This window comes from Thalia democratica, chromosome 4, assembly GCF_965202585.1.
Source record: "Thalia democratica chromosome 4, ktThaDemo2.hap1.1, whole genome shotgun sequence".
Lineage (NCBI taxonomy): Eukaryota > Metazoa > Chordata > Thaliacea > Salpida > Salpidae > Thalia > Thalia democratica.
Window position 1 is genome coordinate 935,866 of NC_139168.1, and position 18,711 is coordinate 954,576.

The 18,711-nt window shown below is 24.5% G+C and overlaps 1 protein-coding gene across 1 annotated transcript; it reads left to right on the forward strand.

Annotated features, from left to right (window-relative positions):
- Window positions 1-778: 778 nt before the first annotated feature.
- On the forward strand, window positions 779-9,012 carry LOC145834081 (vesicle transport protein GOT1B-like). Its single transcript, XM_082941418.1, has 5 exons — window positions 779-841; window positions 1,629-1,720; window positions 4,989-5,167; window positions 7,015-7,096; window positions 8,557-9,012. The coding sequence occupies exons 1-5, from the start codon at window positions 817-819 to the stop codon at window positions 8,593-8,595; spliced, it is 417 nt and encodes a 138-aa protein (XP_082797544.1). The 5' UTR covers window positions 779-816; the 3' UTR covers window positions 8,596-9,012.
- The last annotated feature ends 9,699 nt before the right edge of the window (window positions 9,013-18,711 follow it).

Genomic DNA, 18,711 nt, shown 5'->3' on the forward strand with positions numbered 1-18,711 from the left:
AGGGGGGTAAGCAATGTTTTTATAAGTTGATTTAAATTTATAGAGTTTTTTCTAAGCTTCAAGATGCTTTTTATTGCTTTAAATTAATTGTTTTAAAAAATTCAAATTATTTTTTGAAATATGACTAGTCTAAGTTGGGCCGCATAATAGGTTCCCTATGGAAAGGGAAAACTAAAACAGCAAAAAAAACTATTCTATCCAAAATCCATCTCCTACATTTTTCAAGCAATCTTTTACAGTCTAATCTTACTACAATAACAAAAAAACGTTAATTTGGAATTGAAAAAAAAACTTGTAAATATTTTTTTTTGAAAAAAAAAACACTTTTTTTAATTATTGTGATAAAATTTTTATTTTTTTACATTTTTAAAATTCTGTAGTAACGTTTTTTCCTTTTAATATAAGGAACATTTCCTAATAATTTAATGAAGATTGCTTTGAAAATGAAGGAGGAGTAGATTTTTAGTAAATTTTTAAATTTCCAAAAAAATTGACCTCAAAAAATTTGCAGTCCATACGTTTGTATTGGAAACTTATTACAAAAAATAAAGTATCTGAAAAGTAAATTGATATTTTTGAATTCTAGAAAAACAGGCTTGTAGTTTGTACTTAAAACTTACATATAAAAGCCAAAGTTTATTTTTGTAAAAAAAAATGTTGGACCACCCTATGGCCTTAACCAATTGTACAAAGTATAAGTTTTATATAATGTTGTCTTTAATATAAGGTCAACTCTAATTTTTACTTCAGTTCACACAGATAATCATGATAATTTTACAGGTTGACCAATTAGTTTTTTAAATTGCAACAAACAAGATGTTTAATGTATCAGACAATCAAAGTAAGTTAACTAAATTATTTTACCTTTCATAAACAATAATGTTTTTAAACTTTAAAGTTTAAACTTTACTAGGTATAATAACTTATTCAGTTACTGAAAAGTGTTTTAACATAAAGTGTTAACATGATTTTTTAATAGATAAAAACAGTAACTTAATTAGTTTAAAACACTCATTGAATTTTTTAAATATTTTATGCTTAAATTCAAACAAAATATTTTTCATATACAAAGTTCTATTGTAAACTCAAGGTTTTAAATAACTAAAAAAAAAATTCATTTTTTCACGAAGGACAATAATATTTAATACTTAATATTCTTTAAATTTTATAATTTTTTTTGTTGGATATTTAGTAAATATTTAAATACAATAATACTATTATTACACTTTAAGACAAACAAATTTTAATAAATGTAATTTTAAAGTTAGTATAGTCCAAATTAAAATGTTTTGCAAGTAAAAATCTTACAAAATGTTTTGTATTTTTTACTTTGCTAATGAGCTTAATCAACTATTTTATTTTTGCCCAATTGATGTTCAGTTTTTTTTCTTAATATATAAGCTACTTGCTGTAACTTTTTTGTTTAAAGAAAAAACAATATTAATGTGTGTTTATTGTTAACACTTTAATTCAGTTTATTTTTGATAAAAAAAAATATTTTGATTGTTTTATATGTTTTAAAAAAGCTAATTGGAATATTTTCTCAAATTTTTTTGCAAAACACAACAAGTGCTATTTATCTGTATGTATTGTTATAACAAATTTCATAATAATAACTTTCCAAACAGAAATAGGAATAGGACTGACAGGTTTTGGGGTATTTTTCCTTTTTCTTGGTGTGATCCTTTTCTTTGACAGAGTTCTACTTGGAATGGGCAATGTTAGTTACTAATATATATGTAAAAGTTGTAAAACATTTATCTAAAGGTGTTGCAAATACTTTCAGAAAAGCAAATAAAAAATGCAAGTAGTTTTAATCAATTAAAGTGTGAGTTTATTTTTTAGACTTATATAATTGATCCAACATATTTTGAACATTATTTGTAGTTACAATGTTTTTGTCTAAAATAAACTATGTTTTTTTAGTTTTCACGTTAACAACATAGTGAAAAAAAAATTCTATACGTTATTTTTTTGAATACATATACTATACTGGTTTGCCACACACTCAGGATAAATCTAGCTTTTTTTAATTTTAATCTAATTTTTACAAAAAAAGAAAAACTACCAGTTTTATTTACCGTTTAGAATAATTCAAAGTAATTTTTGAGAAATAAGCGATCAAAATTAGAGAGGTTAATAGATTTTAAACGGCAGGCTTAAACTAAAAAGACAATGAGTAGAATATTTAACTAAAAATCTACCTCTTTTTTTAGTTTTTTAGCAGTTTTTTGAAATTTGATCTTAATTTATTTAGTTTTTACTAAGCTACAAGATGCTTTATACGGATTTAAAAAATTCAAAATAGGTTTTGATATATAGCTGGTCAAAGTTGGAGGCAACAATAGGATCCTTATGGGAGGCGCAAACTAAAACGGCAAATCACTACAAATATATATCCCCTACGTATTTTGAGATAACTACTTCAAAATTTCAGGAAATGTTCGTTAATATACTTTAAATATTCTGTTGGCCAAAATGCATAAAAATTAAAAAAATATAACCATAAAACAAAAAAAAAATTTTTTTGTTTGTTTTATACAAAAAATCTTTATTTTTTATTTTTTAAATTTTGTTCTGACAGAATTTTCTAAATATATCAAGTAACACTTCCTGAAATTTTGAGGTAGTTATCTCAAAAAACGTAAGAGAAGATATAGTTTTAGTGAAATAGTCTATTTTTGCAGTTTTAGTTTGCACCTCCCATAATGAACCAATTGTTGTCTCCGACTTTGACCGGCTATATCTCAAAAATAATTTTGAACCTTTAAAATCTGTAAAAAGCATCTTGTAGCTTAAAAAAAATAAATAAAATTAGATCAAATTTCAAAAAAAAAAAAGTGTTTCACCCCCCCCTATGCCCTTAAGCTTTCAAATAAAAGCTAATGTTTTTTTTTTGTAAAAAAAATTTTTGGACTCCTCTATGTACTAAAAATACTTTACTGTTTTTGTATTTGTTTTTCTATACAACTTTTTATTGTTTTAAACACACTTTATTCAGTGGAAGCTTAATGTATAGAAATCAAAACTATTTCAAAACTTTTTACTTTGTTAAAGCTTGTTACATAACTTTTTATGCAAAACTGGACAATCTATAAAAATCTAATGCAGGAAATACCAACATTTTTACAAGACGCCTTAGTTTATCATTTTAAAGCCCAAAAACTTTAAAATTCTTAAAGAATTCAGCTAAAAAGTAAAAACAAAAACCACTGAGCTTAAAAGGAGAGCAATGTAATGATTCTCTTCCATTTGACCTGCTTTTATCTTGTTATAATTTATCTTGCAAAATATTTCAAGTAACAATTTTTATTTATGGCAAATTCAATGAAAATTACTGCAATTTCTAAAATAAAGTTAAAATGTTTTTGAATATTTTTATAATGCAAGTGTTTTTTTTCTCTTTTATAGCCTTATAATTACCTTAGAGATATACTAAGAATTTTTTCTTTAACTACAAGACTTTGGTTTAGGGGTTCCCTAACTTTTTTTCAAAGGCCACTTTGGAGATATAAAAAAGCTATGGTACTTCCAACAAGATGTTTCCAAAAAATACTGTTAAAAGTGTCTAGGACCTTTTTTTGCTCTTCATCATCATTTGCATAATATCTAATGTCAGGCCTTTTGGACCCCCCTTTTACGGCTTGTGGCATCCTAAAAATTGAAAAAATCATTATATATAGTATAAATTTCAAAACTACCATTAAGAGTGCCTAAGACCTTTTTTTGCTCTTCATCATAACTCAAGAATATATAGTGTATGTTTCAAATTATAGCCTTGTGGCCCCTTTGTTGCTCATGGCCTCCTAAACAGGGTTGCCACAAGGTCAGGAAAAGTCAGGACACACTAAAAAAAATGACAAAAGTATTTAAAATAGGGGTTTTGAAAAAAGTCAGGAAAGCTTGACAAAATTTGAAAAAACGTTAGATATTTGTCAGTTAAAACTTCTAAAATTCCTTATTTTTCAAAGCCTTTGAATGGTTAGGAATTAATTAAAAATCGTTTAAAGTCTAACTAAAGTTACAAATTTTTTTTTAGAAATTAACAAAATTACCTTATTTTCCAATGCCTTCATCTAATAAAAATTAATAAAATATCCTACACAAAACTGCAAAATTTTCTATTACCATATTGAACAACTACCCTACTTGATCAAGCAGCTTTTGTATGCATTTGAGTATTGATGATCTGTGTTAAGAACACTTTTATGTGTTTATAAGTTAGAAAATACAACTATTTTGCTGATAGAGCAATTTATTGCAATTACATCAAACACACACAGATGGTTCAAGTGATGTAATGGAAGTTAGCTGATTGAATTCAGCAAAAAAGCTCTGTTTTAACCTATAGAAAAATAAGATTAAAAGTGTTGTATAATTTCAATTATTTGATTACATATTTTAGAAAAAGTTTTAACCAAGAGTTTGTTCTAAAAAAATCAGGAAAATTTTAGTAAAAAGTCTGGAAATTTTTCCAGTTTGATCTGTGGCAACCGTGCCTAAATTCTGTAAACTTGGCCCAGTTTGAAAAACCCTGCTCTATTTTTAAGTAAATATTACACAAAATGTAAATATTATACAAAATGTTTAATACTTTGTTCAGATGTCTTAAATAATCTAAATTTATATAAAAGCTTATAATTATTCTTATAGAAGTTGTAATGAATGACTTTTTTAAAACTTTGTTATATAATTTTACAAAATCTACCAACTAGAAAGTTTTTTACAACTGGGCCAAATTAGTTAACAATTCAATAAATATGGTGTTAAACAAGTAATGAATACTATTTCTTTCAGCTAATATTTATTTAGTAAAATGCATTAGATCAATAAATATTAATATATACAACAATAATAACACAGAGTAATTGAAAATATTAGAAAAAATATTCTTTATTACCGTCTGCAACTTTAAGTTATGCTTAACAATAAGTTTACATCAATAAATACAAACATGTAAAACGAAAAATACATAAATAATTTTGTAGATCTTCTTCATAGCTGGTCTCTCATTCATCATCGGACTTCAGAGAACTTCATCTTTCTTCTTCCAATCTCACAAGATTAAATCTAGTGGATGTTTCTTCGCAGGAATTTTCATCGTCCTCATTGGTTACCCATTGATTGGAATGTTCATCGAAGCTTACGGCTTCTTTCTCTTGTTCAGGTAAATTGGTTTATTTTATATGTACTTGTTGTTTAATACTTCATTAATTGTCAATTTGTTTCTGATGTTATTTGGTGACCCAAACTCATTTCAAAAAAAGCTATAGACATGTTTGTTATGTTTTTAAATTTTATCTGAAGTGTTTAAAAACATGTATGTATAAAAAAGTAGGGCTAGGCGATTTTTTTGTTAACAATTATTAGAAAAGTTATCTTGCAAGCTGGACTTGTTAAAAATGTGTTTAGGGTTGCTTATATTTCAAAGACTTTATTATGAAAATTAAAGAAAACTGTTAATTTTAAGATTTAAATAATCATTTTATAAACATTACTATGTTTTGGAAATTAAATTAAAAATAAATTTTAAAGAATTGTTTAAAAAATTTCAAATTTAAACTGTGTGCAACGTTTCTGGTTAAGTTAAAAATACGTTGCAATTCAGAATTTCTGCTAAAGGTATTCGATTGTACGTTGCCCGTCTCTGATATAAAGATTTGGTTGTTTAATCTTTTGATTTTGCCAACTTTTATATGTTTTTATAGTTTTTACAATACTTTTTTGTCTGATGTTACATTTTAATGCTTCTATTGTTTCTTGAAACCAGAAATAATTGTTATTGTTAACATCTTTGGTGGTTAAGTATAGTTACCTTCACAAAACTCACTTGTATAATATAAAAACTAATTTTCTTTCATTAGTTATAAAGTTTATTAAGTTAAACAAAAACTTATTTAATGAATGTTGTTGAGCAGCTATTAAAATTTTACACTTCTAAAGTGAATCTTTTATTATCCAATGTTGTTTTAAAGGCACGGTTGTTGTAGTTCAAACAGAAAATGTTTTTGTTGTCATTTAAGCTACTAGTATTGAAACTATTAAATTATCTTAAATAAAACACATTAAAGTTTGATATAATCTAATTTTATTTGTTCTTATTTTTAAATAATGTTTTATTTTTGTTTTTTGTTAAATATTTTAGGCTGAAAATTATTATTTTTTTCATTTCTTGACTATTTGGAAAGTATAATATATGCTTGCCAAAAAACCTGGAATCCTGGAAAGCTTGGAATTAGATAATTTAGGCAAAAATGTCCTGGAAAAACCGGGAATTTAAACCATTTTTACATGTAAATATATAAAATTTCCACTACCTACAAAAAATCTATCAAAATGATTTTTTTGTATCATTGATGAGTATGTTTTCAATGTTATTATACTCATAGTTTTTTACCTTAAGTTTAATTTTATATAAACACAACTAAAAACTTGTTCTTTAAAAAACCTAGAAGAAAATCAGAAACTTTGAATTTTTTAAATTTAATTTGACAACCCTGTATATTATTTTGACTTCTAACAACATAATTTTCAATTAGAATAAAATTTATAAACTTACTATAAAAGTATTGTGATGTTTTTTTATTTATGAATATAAATATTTTTTTAAGAAATTATAGTTAATTTTAAGCACTGACGAGGTCTTTGATCAAAACTTATTTTGCCAAATATAAAATTGAAAAAGTAAAAAGTATATGGTATAAATGTAACATTATTTCAATGCTTACATTTAACATATACAATATGTTTTAAATGTAAGACGGTTTTTCAAAATAATAAAAATTTATAGTATTTTTTGATAACCCTGCTGTATATAAGGTTCCTTTGTCTACAAGTCCTAGGTTAAATATAAAGCTTAAATGTAATATCTGTTGTTTCAAATTACTATATTCTATATTATCAATTGTAAATTTTTATATAATTTTATATATAGTTTATTGTTGTGTTAATCTACTAAAAATCTCAATATTTTTGCAATTAGCTAATGTTATTTAATCACAATGTTTTCAACAGTGGTTTCTTCCCGGTCATAATCAGCACAATAAGAAAATTTCCAGGAGTCGGTATGGTACTTGGATTACCTGGTATTAAAACGGTTTGTTTTTTATTTGATATTTAATTATAATAATATTTCAATTTTTTTTATTATACTTGTTATACTTTGAATGTTATGAGGATATTTACTGTATATATTCTTTAGTAATAGATTATTTTGGAAATTAATGTTTGACTAAGTTTGTTTATTTAGATTTATAAAAATATATTCAAATTTAAAGTTTATATTTTAAGATTAATATTTGTTTATTTACTGCTTTTGTATATTAGTCAGAATAATGACATATAGTTTTTGTACTATTTTTGAATTTTAACTTTGTTCAATCATTATTTAAATGCATAAATTATATGTAAGTTTTAAAGTTGAAACGTATTTTATATGTTTTAATCAACTAAAAAATTGTAATTTTAGTAAGTTTATTTATTATTTTTGTTAAAATGTCTTTCTAATATAAATATTTGCAAAAACAAGTTTTGGGTTCTTAAAATTTTGATGCTAATTAAGTGTATAAATTCTATTTAGATGCTATTAAACAATTAATCAATTTTTAAGTTTATTGTCTGTCTTGTATTTATATTAATGTAAAAACAATCTACAATCTAACTCATTAAAAAATTCTAACATTTTGAATTAAATGAATATTGAATAAGTTTAACTAGCAAAAGTTTCTCTATACTTTCTATAAGTTAAGAATTTTTATGAGGACTTATATAATTGTTATGAATAGTTAAACATATGTATATTTAAGTTAATTTAAACATTTTTTAATAATAGTCAATATTAATTGCAATAATAATTTCAAGCTGAAAAAAAAGTATTTTTTTATGTCTAAAATAATTATACATTTAAAGCTATGATTTTAATAGTTTAGCAAAATGAAAACTAAGTTGTTAATAATAAAGTTTTAATACTGTAAATTGCATTTACCTAACTTAAACTTTGACTAAGAGTTAGTTGCATGAAAAACATCTAGTAATACTACTAAAAAGATAATACTACTTAATACAAATAAATTATTATTATTTTTCATAGTTTTACTTTTACAGGGTTGCCAAAAACCTGGACTTTGACAATTTAGGCTTGAGACCCTGGAATTTAAGAAATTTTGAAAAAAAAAAAAAAACTGGAATTTTGAACAAAAATCACTAAAAAACCTAAAATTTTGAAGGAAAATCACCTAAAAACCTGGAAAACCCCAAAAATTTAAACAATTTGTACATGTAAATTAGTAAAATTTTGATTTTACATAAAAAGCATTGTAGAAAATTTTTTTGTCATCATCAAAAATTTTCTTTTTAAAAAAAACACATGTAAAGTAGCTTTACAGTATCTTTTCAATTCAGATATACTACTTAGCACAGCTTTTTACCTTATACATAATTTTTAATTAAAATTAGACCCAAAAACATGTAATTTTAAAAGCCTGGAGAAAATTTCCAAAAACATTTGGCAACCCCGTATTTTGCAAAATTAAATTTTTAACATTTTTTAAATTCTAGCTCGTTGAAAAGTTGGAAGGTGCCCACCCAATGGTATAATAAAAAAAAAAGCAAACTGTTTAAATGAATAAATTGTTAAAACAAATATAATGTGTTACTAGATATGGTGCAATTAATACAAAATTTGCTAAAACTTGCTTTCCTTTTTATACTTTGTAATACAACAAGTTTGAAAAAATAAATCTAATATTTAAAAGTTACTTGTTTATAAGATTAATAAGGTGAATTTTTTCATTGCACTTAAAAATTTTTGCGGGTTTTTGTAGAATATTAAGTTTTTTATTGCATCATATATGTTGAATTTCGTTTCTGTTTATTTTATTAGTTTAGAAAATGACTACCATTGTTAAAAAGAAGCCTTTAATATGAATTTAATTAGCTTTATATATATTTGAAAATATTTTAATTTTATTATGTTTATTATAGCTTCATGGTTTTTATTAATCAAAACACTTATAAAAGCCAAATATTTAGTTTTTTTTTTGCAAAGTTTGTATAATAAACAAAAAGAAACTGTGTTTTTATATCAAAATTAACGGTTTATCTCAGTAACTTTTAAACCTTTATTTAAATATAAACATTTTGTTATAAAGTTTTTATAACAATTTTAAAGTTACATAATTGCCACAACAGCAAATATTTTACGCTTGAAATAATATACCGCTTTATGGTTGAATAATTAATTGTTTCAATAATTTTGTAGTTTAAAAACAGAGTATTTCATTAGAAAAGAAAAAAATCATATTTGTTATAAATGGATATATAGTAAGGAAATAATAACTTATATTTATTTAGAAATAAATCAAAATCTGTACTAAAATGTATTCAATTTTATTCCGTACTAAATTGGTAATGACCTAAAAAATATATAATTTTGTTGACTAGTTTATGAAACAAGATACTAAACATAGTTGGGTAGAACTGGATTTTTTGTTTTCAAAACAGTAATTGTTTCTTTTTTACTCTTCAATAATTACAAAACTTTAGGTGCAATAAGTTTTTATTATTTTACAATTCGAAAAATATTAGGTGTTTTTCAAAATATTCGTCAAAGTGACTTGTAAAAACTATACAAAAATATTTTTTTATACTTATACCATTTTTCGTAAGTATGGTAGAGTGTTTATTAAAAGTAAGATTAGTTATTTGACTATTCAAAATTTAGAAACCCTTTTTTTTAATTGCAATTTAAAAAAAAACTAATTTTCAAAATACTGCTTACAAGAACCTTGAAAAAAGTATTGGCCCATAATTCAAAATTTATATTTTTTAGCTTCTCGATTATATAAGCTCCAGTTTAAAAAAGAATAGGTGAGATCTCTTAAGGGACTTCTTTGACCCTCAGTAATCTCAAAAGTTGCTCTAAGAAACCAGAGTTTTTGAAGAAAATAACAATTTTATAAACATATAAGTCAAATTTTTGAGTTTTCAAAAAAGTTTTGCTAGTTTTCACTGTGACTCATACTAGATCAAATAAAAAAGGAAATAGATGTTACAATTAATTATGTTTTTTGTAGTTGTTGCGAGCCTTAATTTTGAAATAAATTTAAGAATAGTTTCTGGCTGTGTTGGTAATTTAACAAAAATTAGCCACATTTAAACTTACATAACTTTTGAAATACTGGAAGCAGAAAAAAACCATTCCAAATAAAAGAAACTCGGTTCTATTCAGAATAAAGTTTTAGTCCTTAAGAATTAAATCACCACTTGCCAGCCCACTTTGTAATGTCAACGCTTAACTACTAACTTTTATTGTACCAATTATAATAAGATTTAACTTGTAAGTAAAGTTTGTACGTTTTAATAATATAGTATAGTTTGTAACAAATTATTATAAAGTTTAATTTTTAACCAACATATTGCTTAAATGCAGTTTATTCTAAACTTGTAATTTCAAACAATAAAAAAATCGAATTAACTAAGTTCTATAAAGAATTTCATTATGTTTACTATAGTTTTAACAGAACAATTATAAGTAGTTAATTATGATTTTTATACAAATGCTACTATATATTTAATTTCACAAAAATTTAAAAGCTGTTAAATATACAATAACAGAACAAGTTTTAATAAAATATTTTTGTAAAGTTGTTAAGTATAGGATGTTGGATATTAAAAAGAATTTGGAACATACTTTTCTGATTCATATTAATCTACAGAAGAACTGAAATTACTAGGACAACCAAAACTGTCTATACTATATAATAAATTTACAAATGTATTTAGACTGCTGTTTTTTTTTTTAATTAAATAAAATATTACAAGGAAAATTTTAATTGTTTTTTAAACAGTATATATTTATAAAACAGGTGAATTTTATTATACTAAAAACTTAGTGTTAATTATAATTTGAGGGATTTAGTAGATAACACAGTGCTTACATTACGTTTTTTTTACTTTATTTCAAGTAAGTTTTTTCTTACTCTAAATTTTTTAATGGTTTTATGTAATTTTTGTAAGTTCAATTATTTTTTTTCAAAAGTCAAGAAATTCCACCACAAAACTTTTTTTTAATAGTTTTAAACTGCGTACAATGTGTTTTTATAAAAATATCCACTTGTTTAAAAATTGCTAGCTAAAAATTCTAAGGTTGCATTTTTTGGGTCCCATACAGTTTGCATTGGGGTGGTTTTCAGAAAATTGAATTCTGCTAAAGTAAAAGTTTCTGTAAATCATTTAAGAATTTGATTAGGGTGTTTTTGTAGTATTTGCCAATTAAAAAAAAAATAGCAGAAAGTCAAAGGCCCCGTATTTTTAGGCACCTTATTTAGCATGTATATTTAGATTTTATCCAAAAACAAATTAGTTTAAATAAAAAACTCTTGATAGTATGACATTTAGAGAGCACTTCTAAGGTTAAAATCCCTACATTAAAAAGCTGTACCCACATGCAGAATTTATTTTTGTTGATTTTATAACTAAATTAGATGTTATATTTATTTGAGTAGAGCTGAGTTTATTTTTTTTAAACTGTGTTAGTTTCTTTTTGGCTTCAAGTATTACAGAAGTTATGTAAGTTTATCTACGGCTAAATTTGGTGTTTTTTCCAGTTCAAAAATAAATGTGCATAATTTTATCACATTTAATGCGTACAGTTACTACATAAAGTTACCTGAAATATTTATATGTGGCTATCCTTTATAATGTTAACTGATATGACTACAAATTGTTTAATAATACGATACGATGATTTTTGTTTATTACTTTTACTCTAAAGCTAAAGCACACACTAATAATTCAGTGACCACGGTTTCAAAGTAAACATACAACCATTTGTTGTCAACACTTGCATGGGAATTTAGACTTTATGATTTTCTCATACTTTGTGGCTTTTAGTGTTGAAATTTTAAGCTTGTGAGTATTTGTCAAATGACGTTGTCACCAAGGTAACTTTTTTCAGTTAAAACCGATAGTTTTTATTTTTGGTCAGTTTAGTGTAACTTTTTATAAGGGTAGGTTGAATTTTTATGATGTAACTTACTTGCTTGACCTTCAATAAACCTTTACTGTAGAATGGAAAGTTTAACTAGTTTTTCTGCTACACAAAGTAAATACTTTGCTAGTTTTATGATATGTACAACAAATCATTACCTAAATAAACAAACTTTACTATATTAAGACAAAAATAAATAAGTATAGCTTATTCAGAATAAAATATACTGTATTATCAGAGACTGTGATTTTATTTGTTTTTAGTGTTGGATATTCTGTACATAACTAATATATTAAATCATGTCACGCTTAGCCTAATTCGGCTTACAGTAGGCATATGTATCAGAAACTAATAAAATGTCTGCCAGAAATTCTGTTTATTAAAGTTTTCTACTAACTTGAAACCAAATAAAAGGCCATAGCAGCAAAATCACCTAGTATGAAAAATTCTTAAGTCACTTCTTAAAAATGATTTCTTACAACTTTGAAATATTTAAGATTTATTAAAATAATAATCTAGAACATAAGACCTAAATACCTTAATGAGAACAAGCTCTGTTCTTCTGTATGTGAAAGTTAAATTTATTAAAAAGTAACTGTAATAACAACAGTAAGTGAACTGAACTAATTGGTGTAAAGCAGGGTTTCCCAAACTCATTTACTAAATCGCCCCCTTTTCAGTAACTTGAAAAAAAATCGCCCCCCACGATTTTACAAAGTAGTTTTTCTTTTGAGTACAAACTTTTGAGGTAAAAAAAAATTGTGTTCGAAATGTAATTTAGTCTTGTACTTCTTATGCACGCACTTTTGTGTTCAAAGTAGTTTACAGGGCTTGAGAAAATAATTTACAGTTATTTTCTTAGAAGCCCAGTAAAGTGTATTAAAATACTTAATTATTAAAAAGCCTGGAGTAATCTGTAATCAATCCTGTTTAAATATGATCTGTTTTGAAACTATTGAAACTTTTAGGTCAGTGGTGGACAACTTTTGTAGTCAGAAATTCATATATACTAAAAAATATTTTCTATTTTAAACTCGTTAGAATATGTAATTGCGGGCTGCATGATTTAAAAAAATTACAAATAAGAAAATTAAAAAACTCGAGCAAAATTGTAACAAAATGATTTAGTATTATTGTGATCTAGGAAATACTTTTGTGAACTGAAAACGAAATGAAAGCGTATATCAAAATATTAAATATAAAAAACTAAATTTTAATTATTTTGCACAAGTTGTTTTCAATTTACTTAGCGGGTCGAAATTCGACTGGATCTGAGCCGTACGTTACCCACCTGAAATCTTAACCTGACATTTTAATAATATCTCATATAACAAATTTTGGACATTTAGAAGTTAATACTAAGTAACTTATTTAAGCCGTACAAAATACTTAAATTACTTTATAAATAGGCTTTTTTTTAATATCTATACCAGAGATTAAAAAACTATAAAAGAATTTACAGTTTATTTTACATATAATGAAATAAATATTAAAACATTATTTCTGATCTAGTTAAAGAAAGTTTGACCGACTGGTTGATTATCTCACATCAAAAGTGGTTTCATCAACAGCTTCAGTTAATGCAGTAAATTTACTAATTTCAATGCTAAGATATATTGTAAGCAAGTTAGTTGTAAAGTTAAAAATTTAATTGTTAACTTTTTAAACTATTTGTTTTGTAGTAGAATACCATGAAATAGCATTTGACATGGAATAATCTTTAGGGAACTAAACCTTAATTCTAACAGTTTTTTTTTCTTTATTTAAATTCAAAAAAAAAATCCAATGTTTTACAGTTAATTCTGTTAACAGAAAGTAATCAATTAAAAAAAACTTTTAACTAGGTTAAAATTTTGTTTTGTAACTGTAGCAGTCTTTTTGATGGCTTATTTAATTCTGTTTTAAAGTATTTTTTTCTAGCTATTAGCCTACAATAATTTAACAGAGGAAAATAGCTAGAAACAGAGGAAAAACTAAAGGCTAGTGTTGAAGTATTAAAATAAACCAAGTATATTCTAATTGCTAATATATATTGAATTTAGATAAAACAAAAAACAGTTGTATTAATAGTTTAAAACTCCTTATATTATAATAAACTTTTGAACAACAATAAATCAAGTAAGAAAATAATATTGTGTTTAAGAAACTTTTAAATGAAAAAGTAGAAGTCATTTCAAATAGAGACCTCAAATTTATACTCTTTTAAAACCAAAAAAATCTTTTTAGAAATATAAACTTTAATGGATGTCAAAATATTACAATCAGATAATAGTTTTATAGTGATATAAGTTGTATACAGATTAAACTAGTAATAACAAAAACCTGTCAAATAAAGGTCTTTCAAACTAATATTTTAATCATTATGCTATAAAAACTTTTAGTGTAATGTAAAACAACGAATATCAACTACAAAATTAACCAGGTCAAAATAAAAATATTAAAATCTTTAAAACATAAACCATTTAATAAGTATAGTAGATTTCCGCTTGAGTTCGCACTTTGAAAAAAATCAAAAAGTGCAAACTCAAAAAGTTATTACCATATTTTTTTTTACAAAATGACAAATTTCAATATGTTATATGCAATGATGTTATGAACAAACATGAAATCTACTAAAACATAAAACAAACTTTCATTAAAAAAAAAGATCTATATAAGCTATTAAATATTATATAGATTTTGTTTTATTAATATTTAGTTAGTAATAGACTTTACTTTAGTTAAATTTAAGAAAATATAAATTTGCATTTTTTTTTTGGGTAAAAAGTGCGAACTCAAGAGGAAGTCTACCGTAAATAATATTTATTAGGTATTATGCAAACCTGTTGTAGAATAAATAGCTTAATAAAGTTGTTATTATAAAAAGACTACTTGAATACAATACAAACCAGGTTAAATAAGAAATACTTCAAAAGATCAAATAAAATTAAAAAACTTTCATAAAATAATGTCTGCTACTGAAGTCTAATATAATGTGAAGGATGAGGAATATGACTGCTTGCAAGTTTTTCTAATCTGATTCTTAATTAGTAAAATAGAGCCTTAAGTCACCTCCTTTATAAATATCTAGATTAGAATTTTTGCTCAAGATGTCGATAACTGAACTGAAAGCTTTCTCAACAACATAGCTAGAAGGAAAAGCTATAAACAACAATCTAAATTTCTCTAAAATGATTGGATACTTTTGCCTTAGTTTTTGTTGAGTCCTAAAGCTTTCATATCGTTCTTTGGAAGAATTTACTTAAAGTTCAAGGTCAGTTTGTAAGTCTTAGAAGGTTTCCTGTAAGTCGTTTACTTCAAAAGTATTTGCCTCGAAGGGATCCATACTTTTATCTATATGATAGCTTTTTTGTGTCAAATCTAAATTTTACTACTTAATATGTTAAAATTGTTAAAAATTCCAGATTTTTTCCAGGTGTTTTTTTTTCGCTTAAATTGTCAAATTCTAGGTTTTTCCAGGTTTCTAGGTAAATTGGCAACCCTGTATAGTTTTATTTCCTAGTCTAACTTAGTGACTTTTCAAAAAGCAACTGGAAATATCATGAGGTGATAGTTAGTAATAAATAACATAGATTTTTACAAACCATTTATAACCCCAAATAACATATATTTCAGGTTATAAAATAGTTAGAGGGATCCAATCGTCTATATATATGTAATTGTTAAATATGGAAATATATAAATGACAATATAGTATTTACTTGAAAGTAGGAGTCATAAGAACTAGACTTTTTTTTTTTTTTTCATAAATAAAATAAAATTTTTTGTTTAAGTTTTACCTCAGGGTCAAATAATTAATAGCAAGCTAAAAATAGTAAAATAGCAAGAAAAAAGTAAAAATCTTATGACAACCAAAATTTTAAATCGGCCCCTTTTCGCCCCCTTGCTAGTTATCGCCCACCCTTTCGCCCCCTTACTAATTATCGCCCCCCAAAATATTAAAATCGCCCCCAGGGGGGCGATATCGCCCACTTTGGGAAACCTTGGTGTAAAGTAAGTTAAGTTTCTTCGAAGTGTTTAAAACCAAACAACTGTTTAGCTTACTTAAAATCACAATTCTATTTTGCTCATTAACAAGTAACATCCCAGCCAAATTTATAAATTATTACACGAGTCTAAAAAATAATGAGATATTTTTACTTAAACAAAATCTCTGAGATATTTCGAAATTTCACGCTATAATACAGCATTGCTTACAATAGTTGATAAACTTATTTGCTTAAAATAACATTCAGTAAAGTTTACACTTTGAAGTTTTTATTTAAACTTTTATGGTTCATAATAGTATTTTATGATTATCACTATAGGAAGCTTTTGCAAGTTTCAGAAACACAATCACTGTTTAAATATATTATTACAAGACTAAGTTTCGTAAAAATTCTGAGTAATAGCTCCAGTAGTTTTTTTTTTCGAAGTCATAGAACTTATATCAAGATCATTTAATTCTTTTTTTTTTTTAATTCTCAAAATATTTGTTTTCGAACAAGAATCTTATTGTAACTGAGTGAAATAATTTAAGAAACTGTTATTAATTTTATTGATTTACTGGGTGAAACACTGTTTTGTGAAAAAGTTCGTAAATATATAAATTTGTAGCTCAACGTAATGTAAGTTGAAGACTAAAGTTGTTAAGAATTTTTTTTTTGTATATGTGTTACTCTTTTATAAGTTTTTGGAAACACTTTTTTAATTAGAATTTTGATCACAAGAAAAAGTTATAACTGATAAAATATTCAACTTTATACTTGTATCTTACTTATTTAAGGTAACACGTTGTCAAGTATTTAGTATAAGTCTAATTTTAGAAGTTTACCATCTAGGTTTGTAAATTATAGATTAGTTGTTTTTATGTAACTTTAGGAATCAAAAGTATGTCTTTTCTATCATACAAACCTTGCTAATAAGTTTGACAAGAAAATTATTAAATATCGAAAATAAAAATTATTTTTAAAAGGTATAGAATTTCTTTTTATAAGGTTTGAGTTTTATTATATAAGTTTTATTTTTACTTTACTTGTTTAAAGTTTTGAGCTAATGTACAAAATTTTTTTCTAAAAAAAAATCCCTATGTTAAATGGCTGACAAGTTTGTATTATGTTGAAGTTTATTTAACTTAAAAATAAAATTACTCAAAATATTTGGTCCTGGGACAAAATACGCGAAAAACCTTTCGCTTATTGAGTCGCACAGCACGGATACCTTTTTATGTCTTTTCCAGGTCAAGACTTTTAATCTGTATTGACCTCAAACATATCATGTTAGAAACTTATAATTAATTTAGCCTTTTTTTTAACTTTAAGGTTCAAACAAAAAGGATAATGAATGTAGTGAACTAAAGTATGAATAAATTCAGAGTTTTTTAGATGTTTTATGAAAAAGATAGTCAACCAAATTTAAATTCAAATTAAATATAAGCTGGCAACTTATAAAATAGTTTTTGTGCAAACTTCTATAAAACATTGTCTCTTCACCTAGTTTTAATAACTAAAAACAATTTTTTATTGAAGACTTAATGTAGTTGTAAAAGCTGGTTCTTGATTAAATATTCAATCTAAATTTAAGATATAAGTTGTTTAACTTTTTAAAGTAGCAATAGGTATATTTTAAAACTAATAAAGCAACCAACTATTAACTTTAAAGCTATTTATTTTGAGGACATATTAAACTGAGTATTTGATTTGAAAAAACAAACTCTAATCGAAATTTTCATAGCACCGAAATTTAATTTGTAGTGTTTTAAAAGCTAGTACACTAGACCAAAATTTTTGTTTACTCCAGTTTTATGTAAAAGCTTCTTAAAAACGTTACTACAAAAAATAGATAATAACCATGCTTTTAAAGCAATTTTTTTAACTTTAAAAACAAGTTTACTTACTTAGGTAATTAAATGTCTAGCCTTTTATTATTTGTGAAAACCTAGTTCGAGCAAAACTTTTTTTCATAAAATTTCATTGAAAGCTTGCACAAGTGCATTGTTGAAGCAAGGGATCGGCAGCCTTTTACTGAAAACAAAAAAAAATATTAAAAAATAATTCATAGGCCAAATTTATTTAAAAAAAAATCTTCCGCAGTGGAAAAGTTATATATATTTCAAAACTATTTAAAAACAAAGTTGTAAAGTAGTGATTATTTAATAAGCACTTCTGTTTACTCAATTTAAACTAAGATCGTGCTTGTTAATATTATCACCGAATATCAATTTTAATTACTTTGTAAAAATTATTTTAAGCCTAAAAAATACGTTGAGGGTCAACAGTTTACCGACGGCTGGGGTTTAGGTTGCGACTGATTGCTAGTTTGTGAGAAGAATCGAATCTAATCAAGAACTTAATTCTTTTTACATTAGTGTTTTCGTTAATAAAACGGTTGATTATTTTACACCGTAGGAAGAATTATATAAGTATGAAAAAATGTTTTGGTTTTTGTAAACTGAACCATCTAATATAAGCCTTTTTTTTTATTATAATAACTTTTTTTGTTTGAATAAAACGTTGAGGTTAGTTACTCTAACTTAATTAAAAACTTCAACTACTTATAATTTGGCGAACAATTATTTTTTTGTAAGCTCGATCTTTAAAGTTTAAGATTCTATAAAAGGCTACCTAGGGTATTGAATGTAGAAATAACAAATGTTTATCAAACAATTTTTAAAAAATATCAGATATTTCATTGAGTTTTGAAAACTAAACTTAAGTTATTAAAAAATTAGAAATACTTTTCAA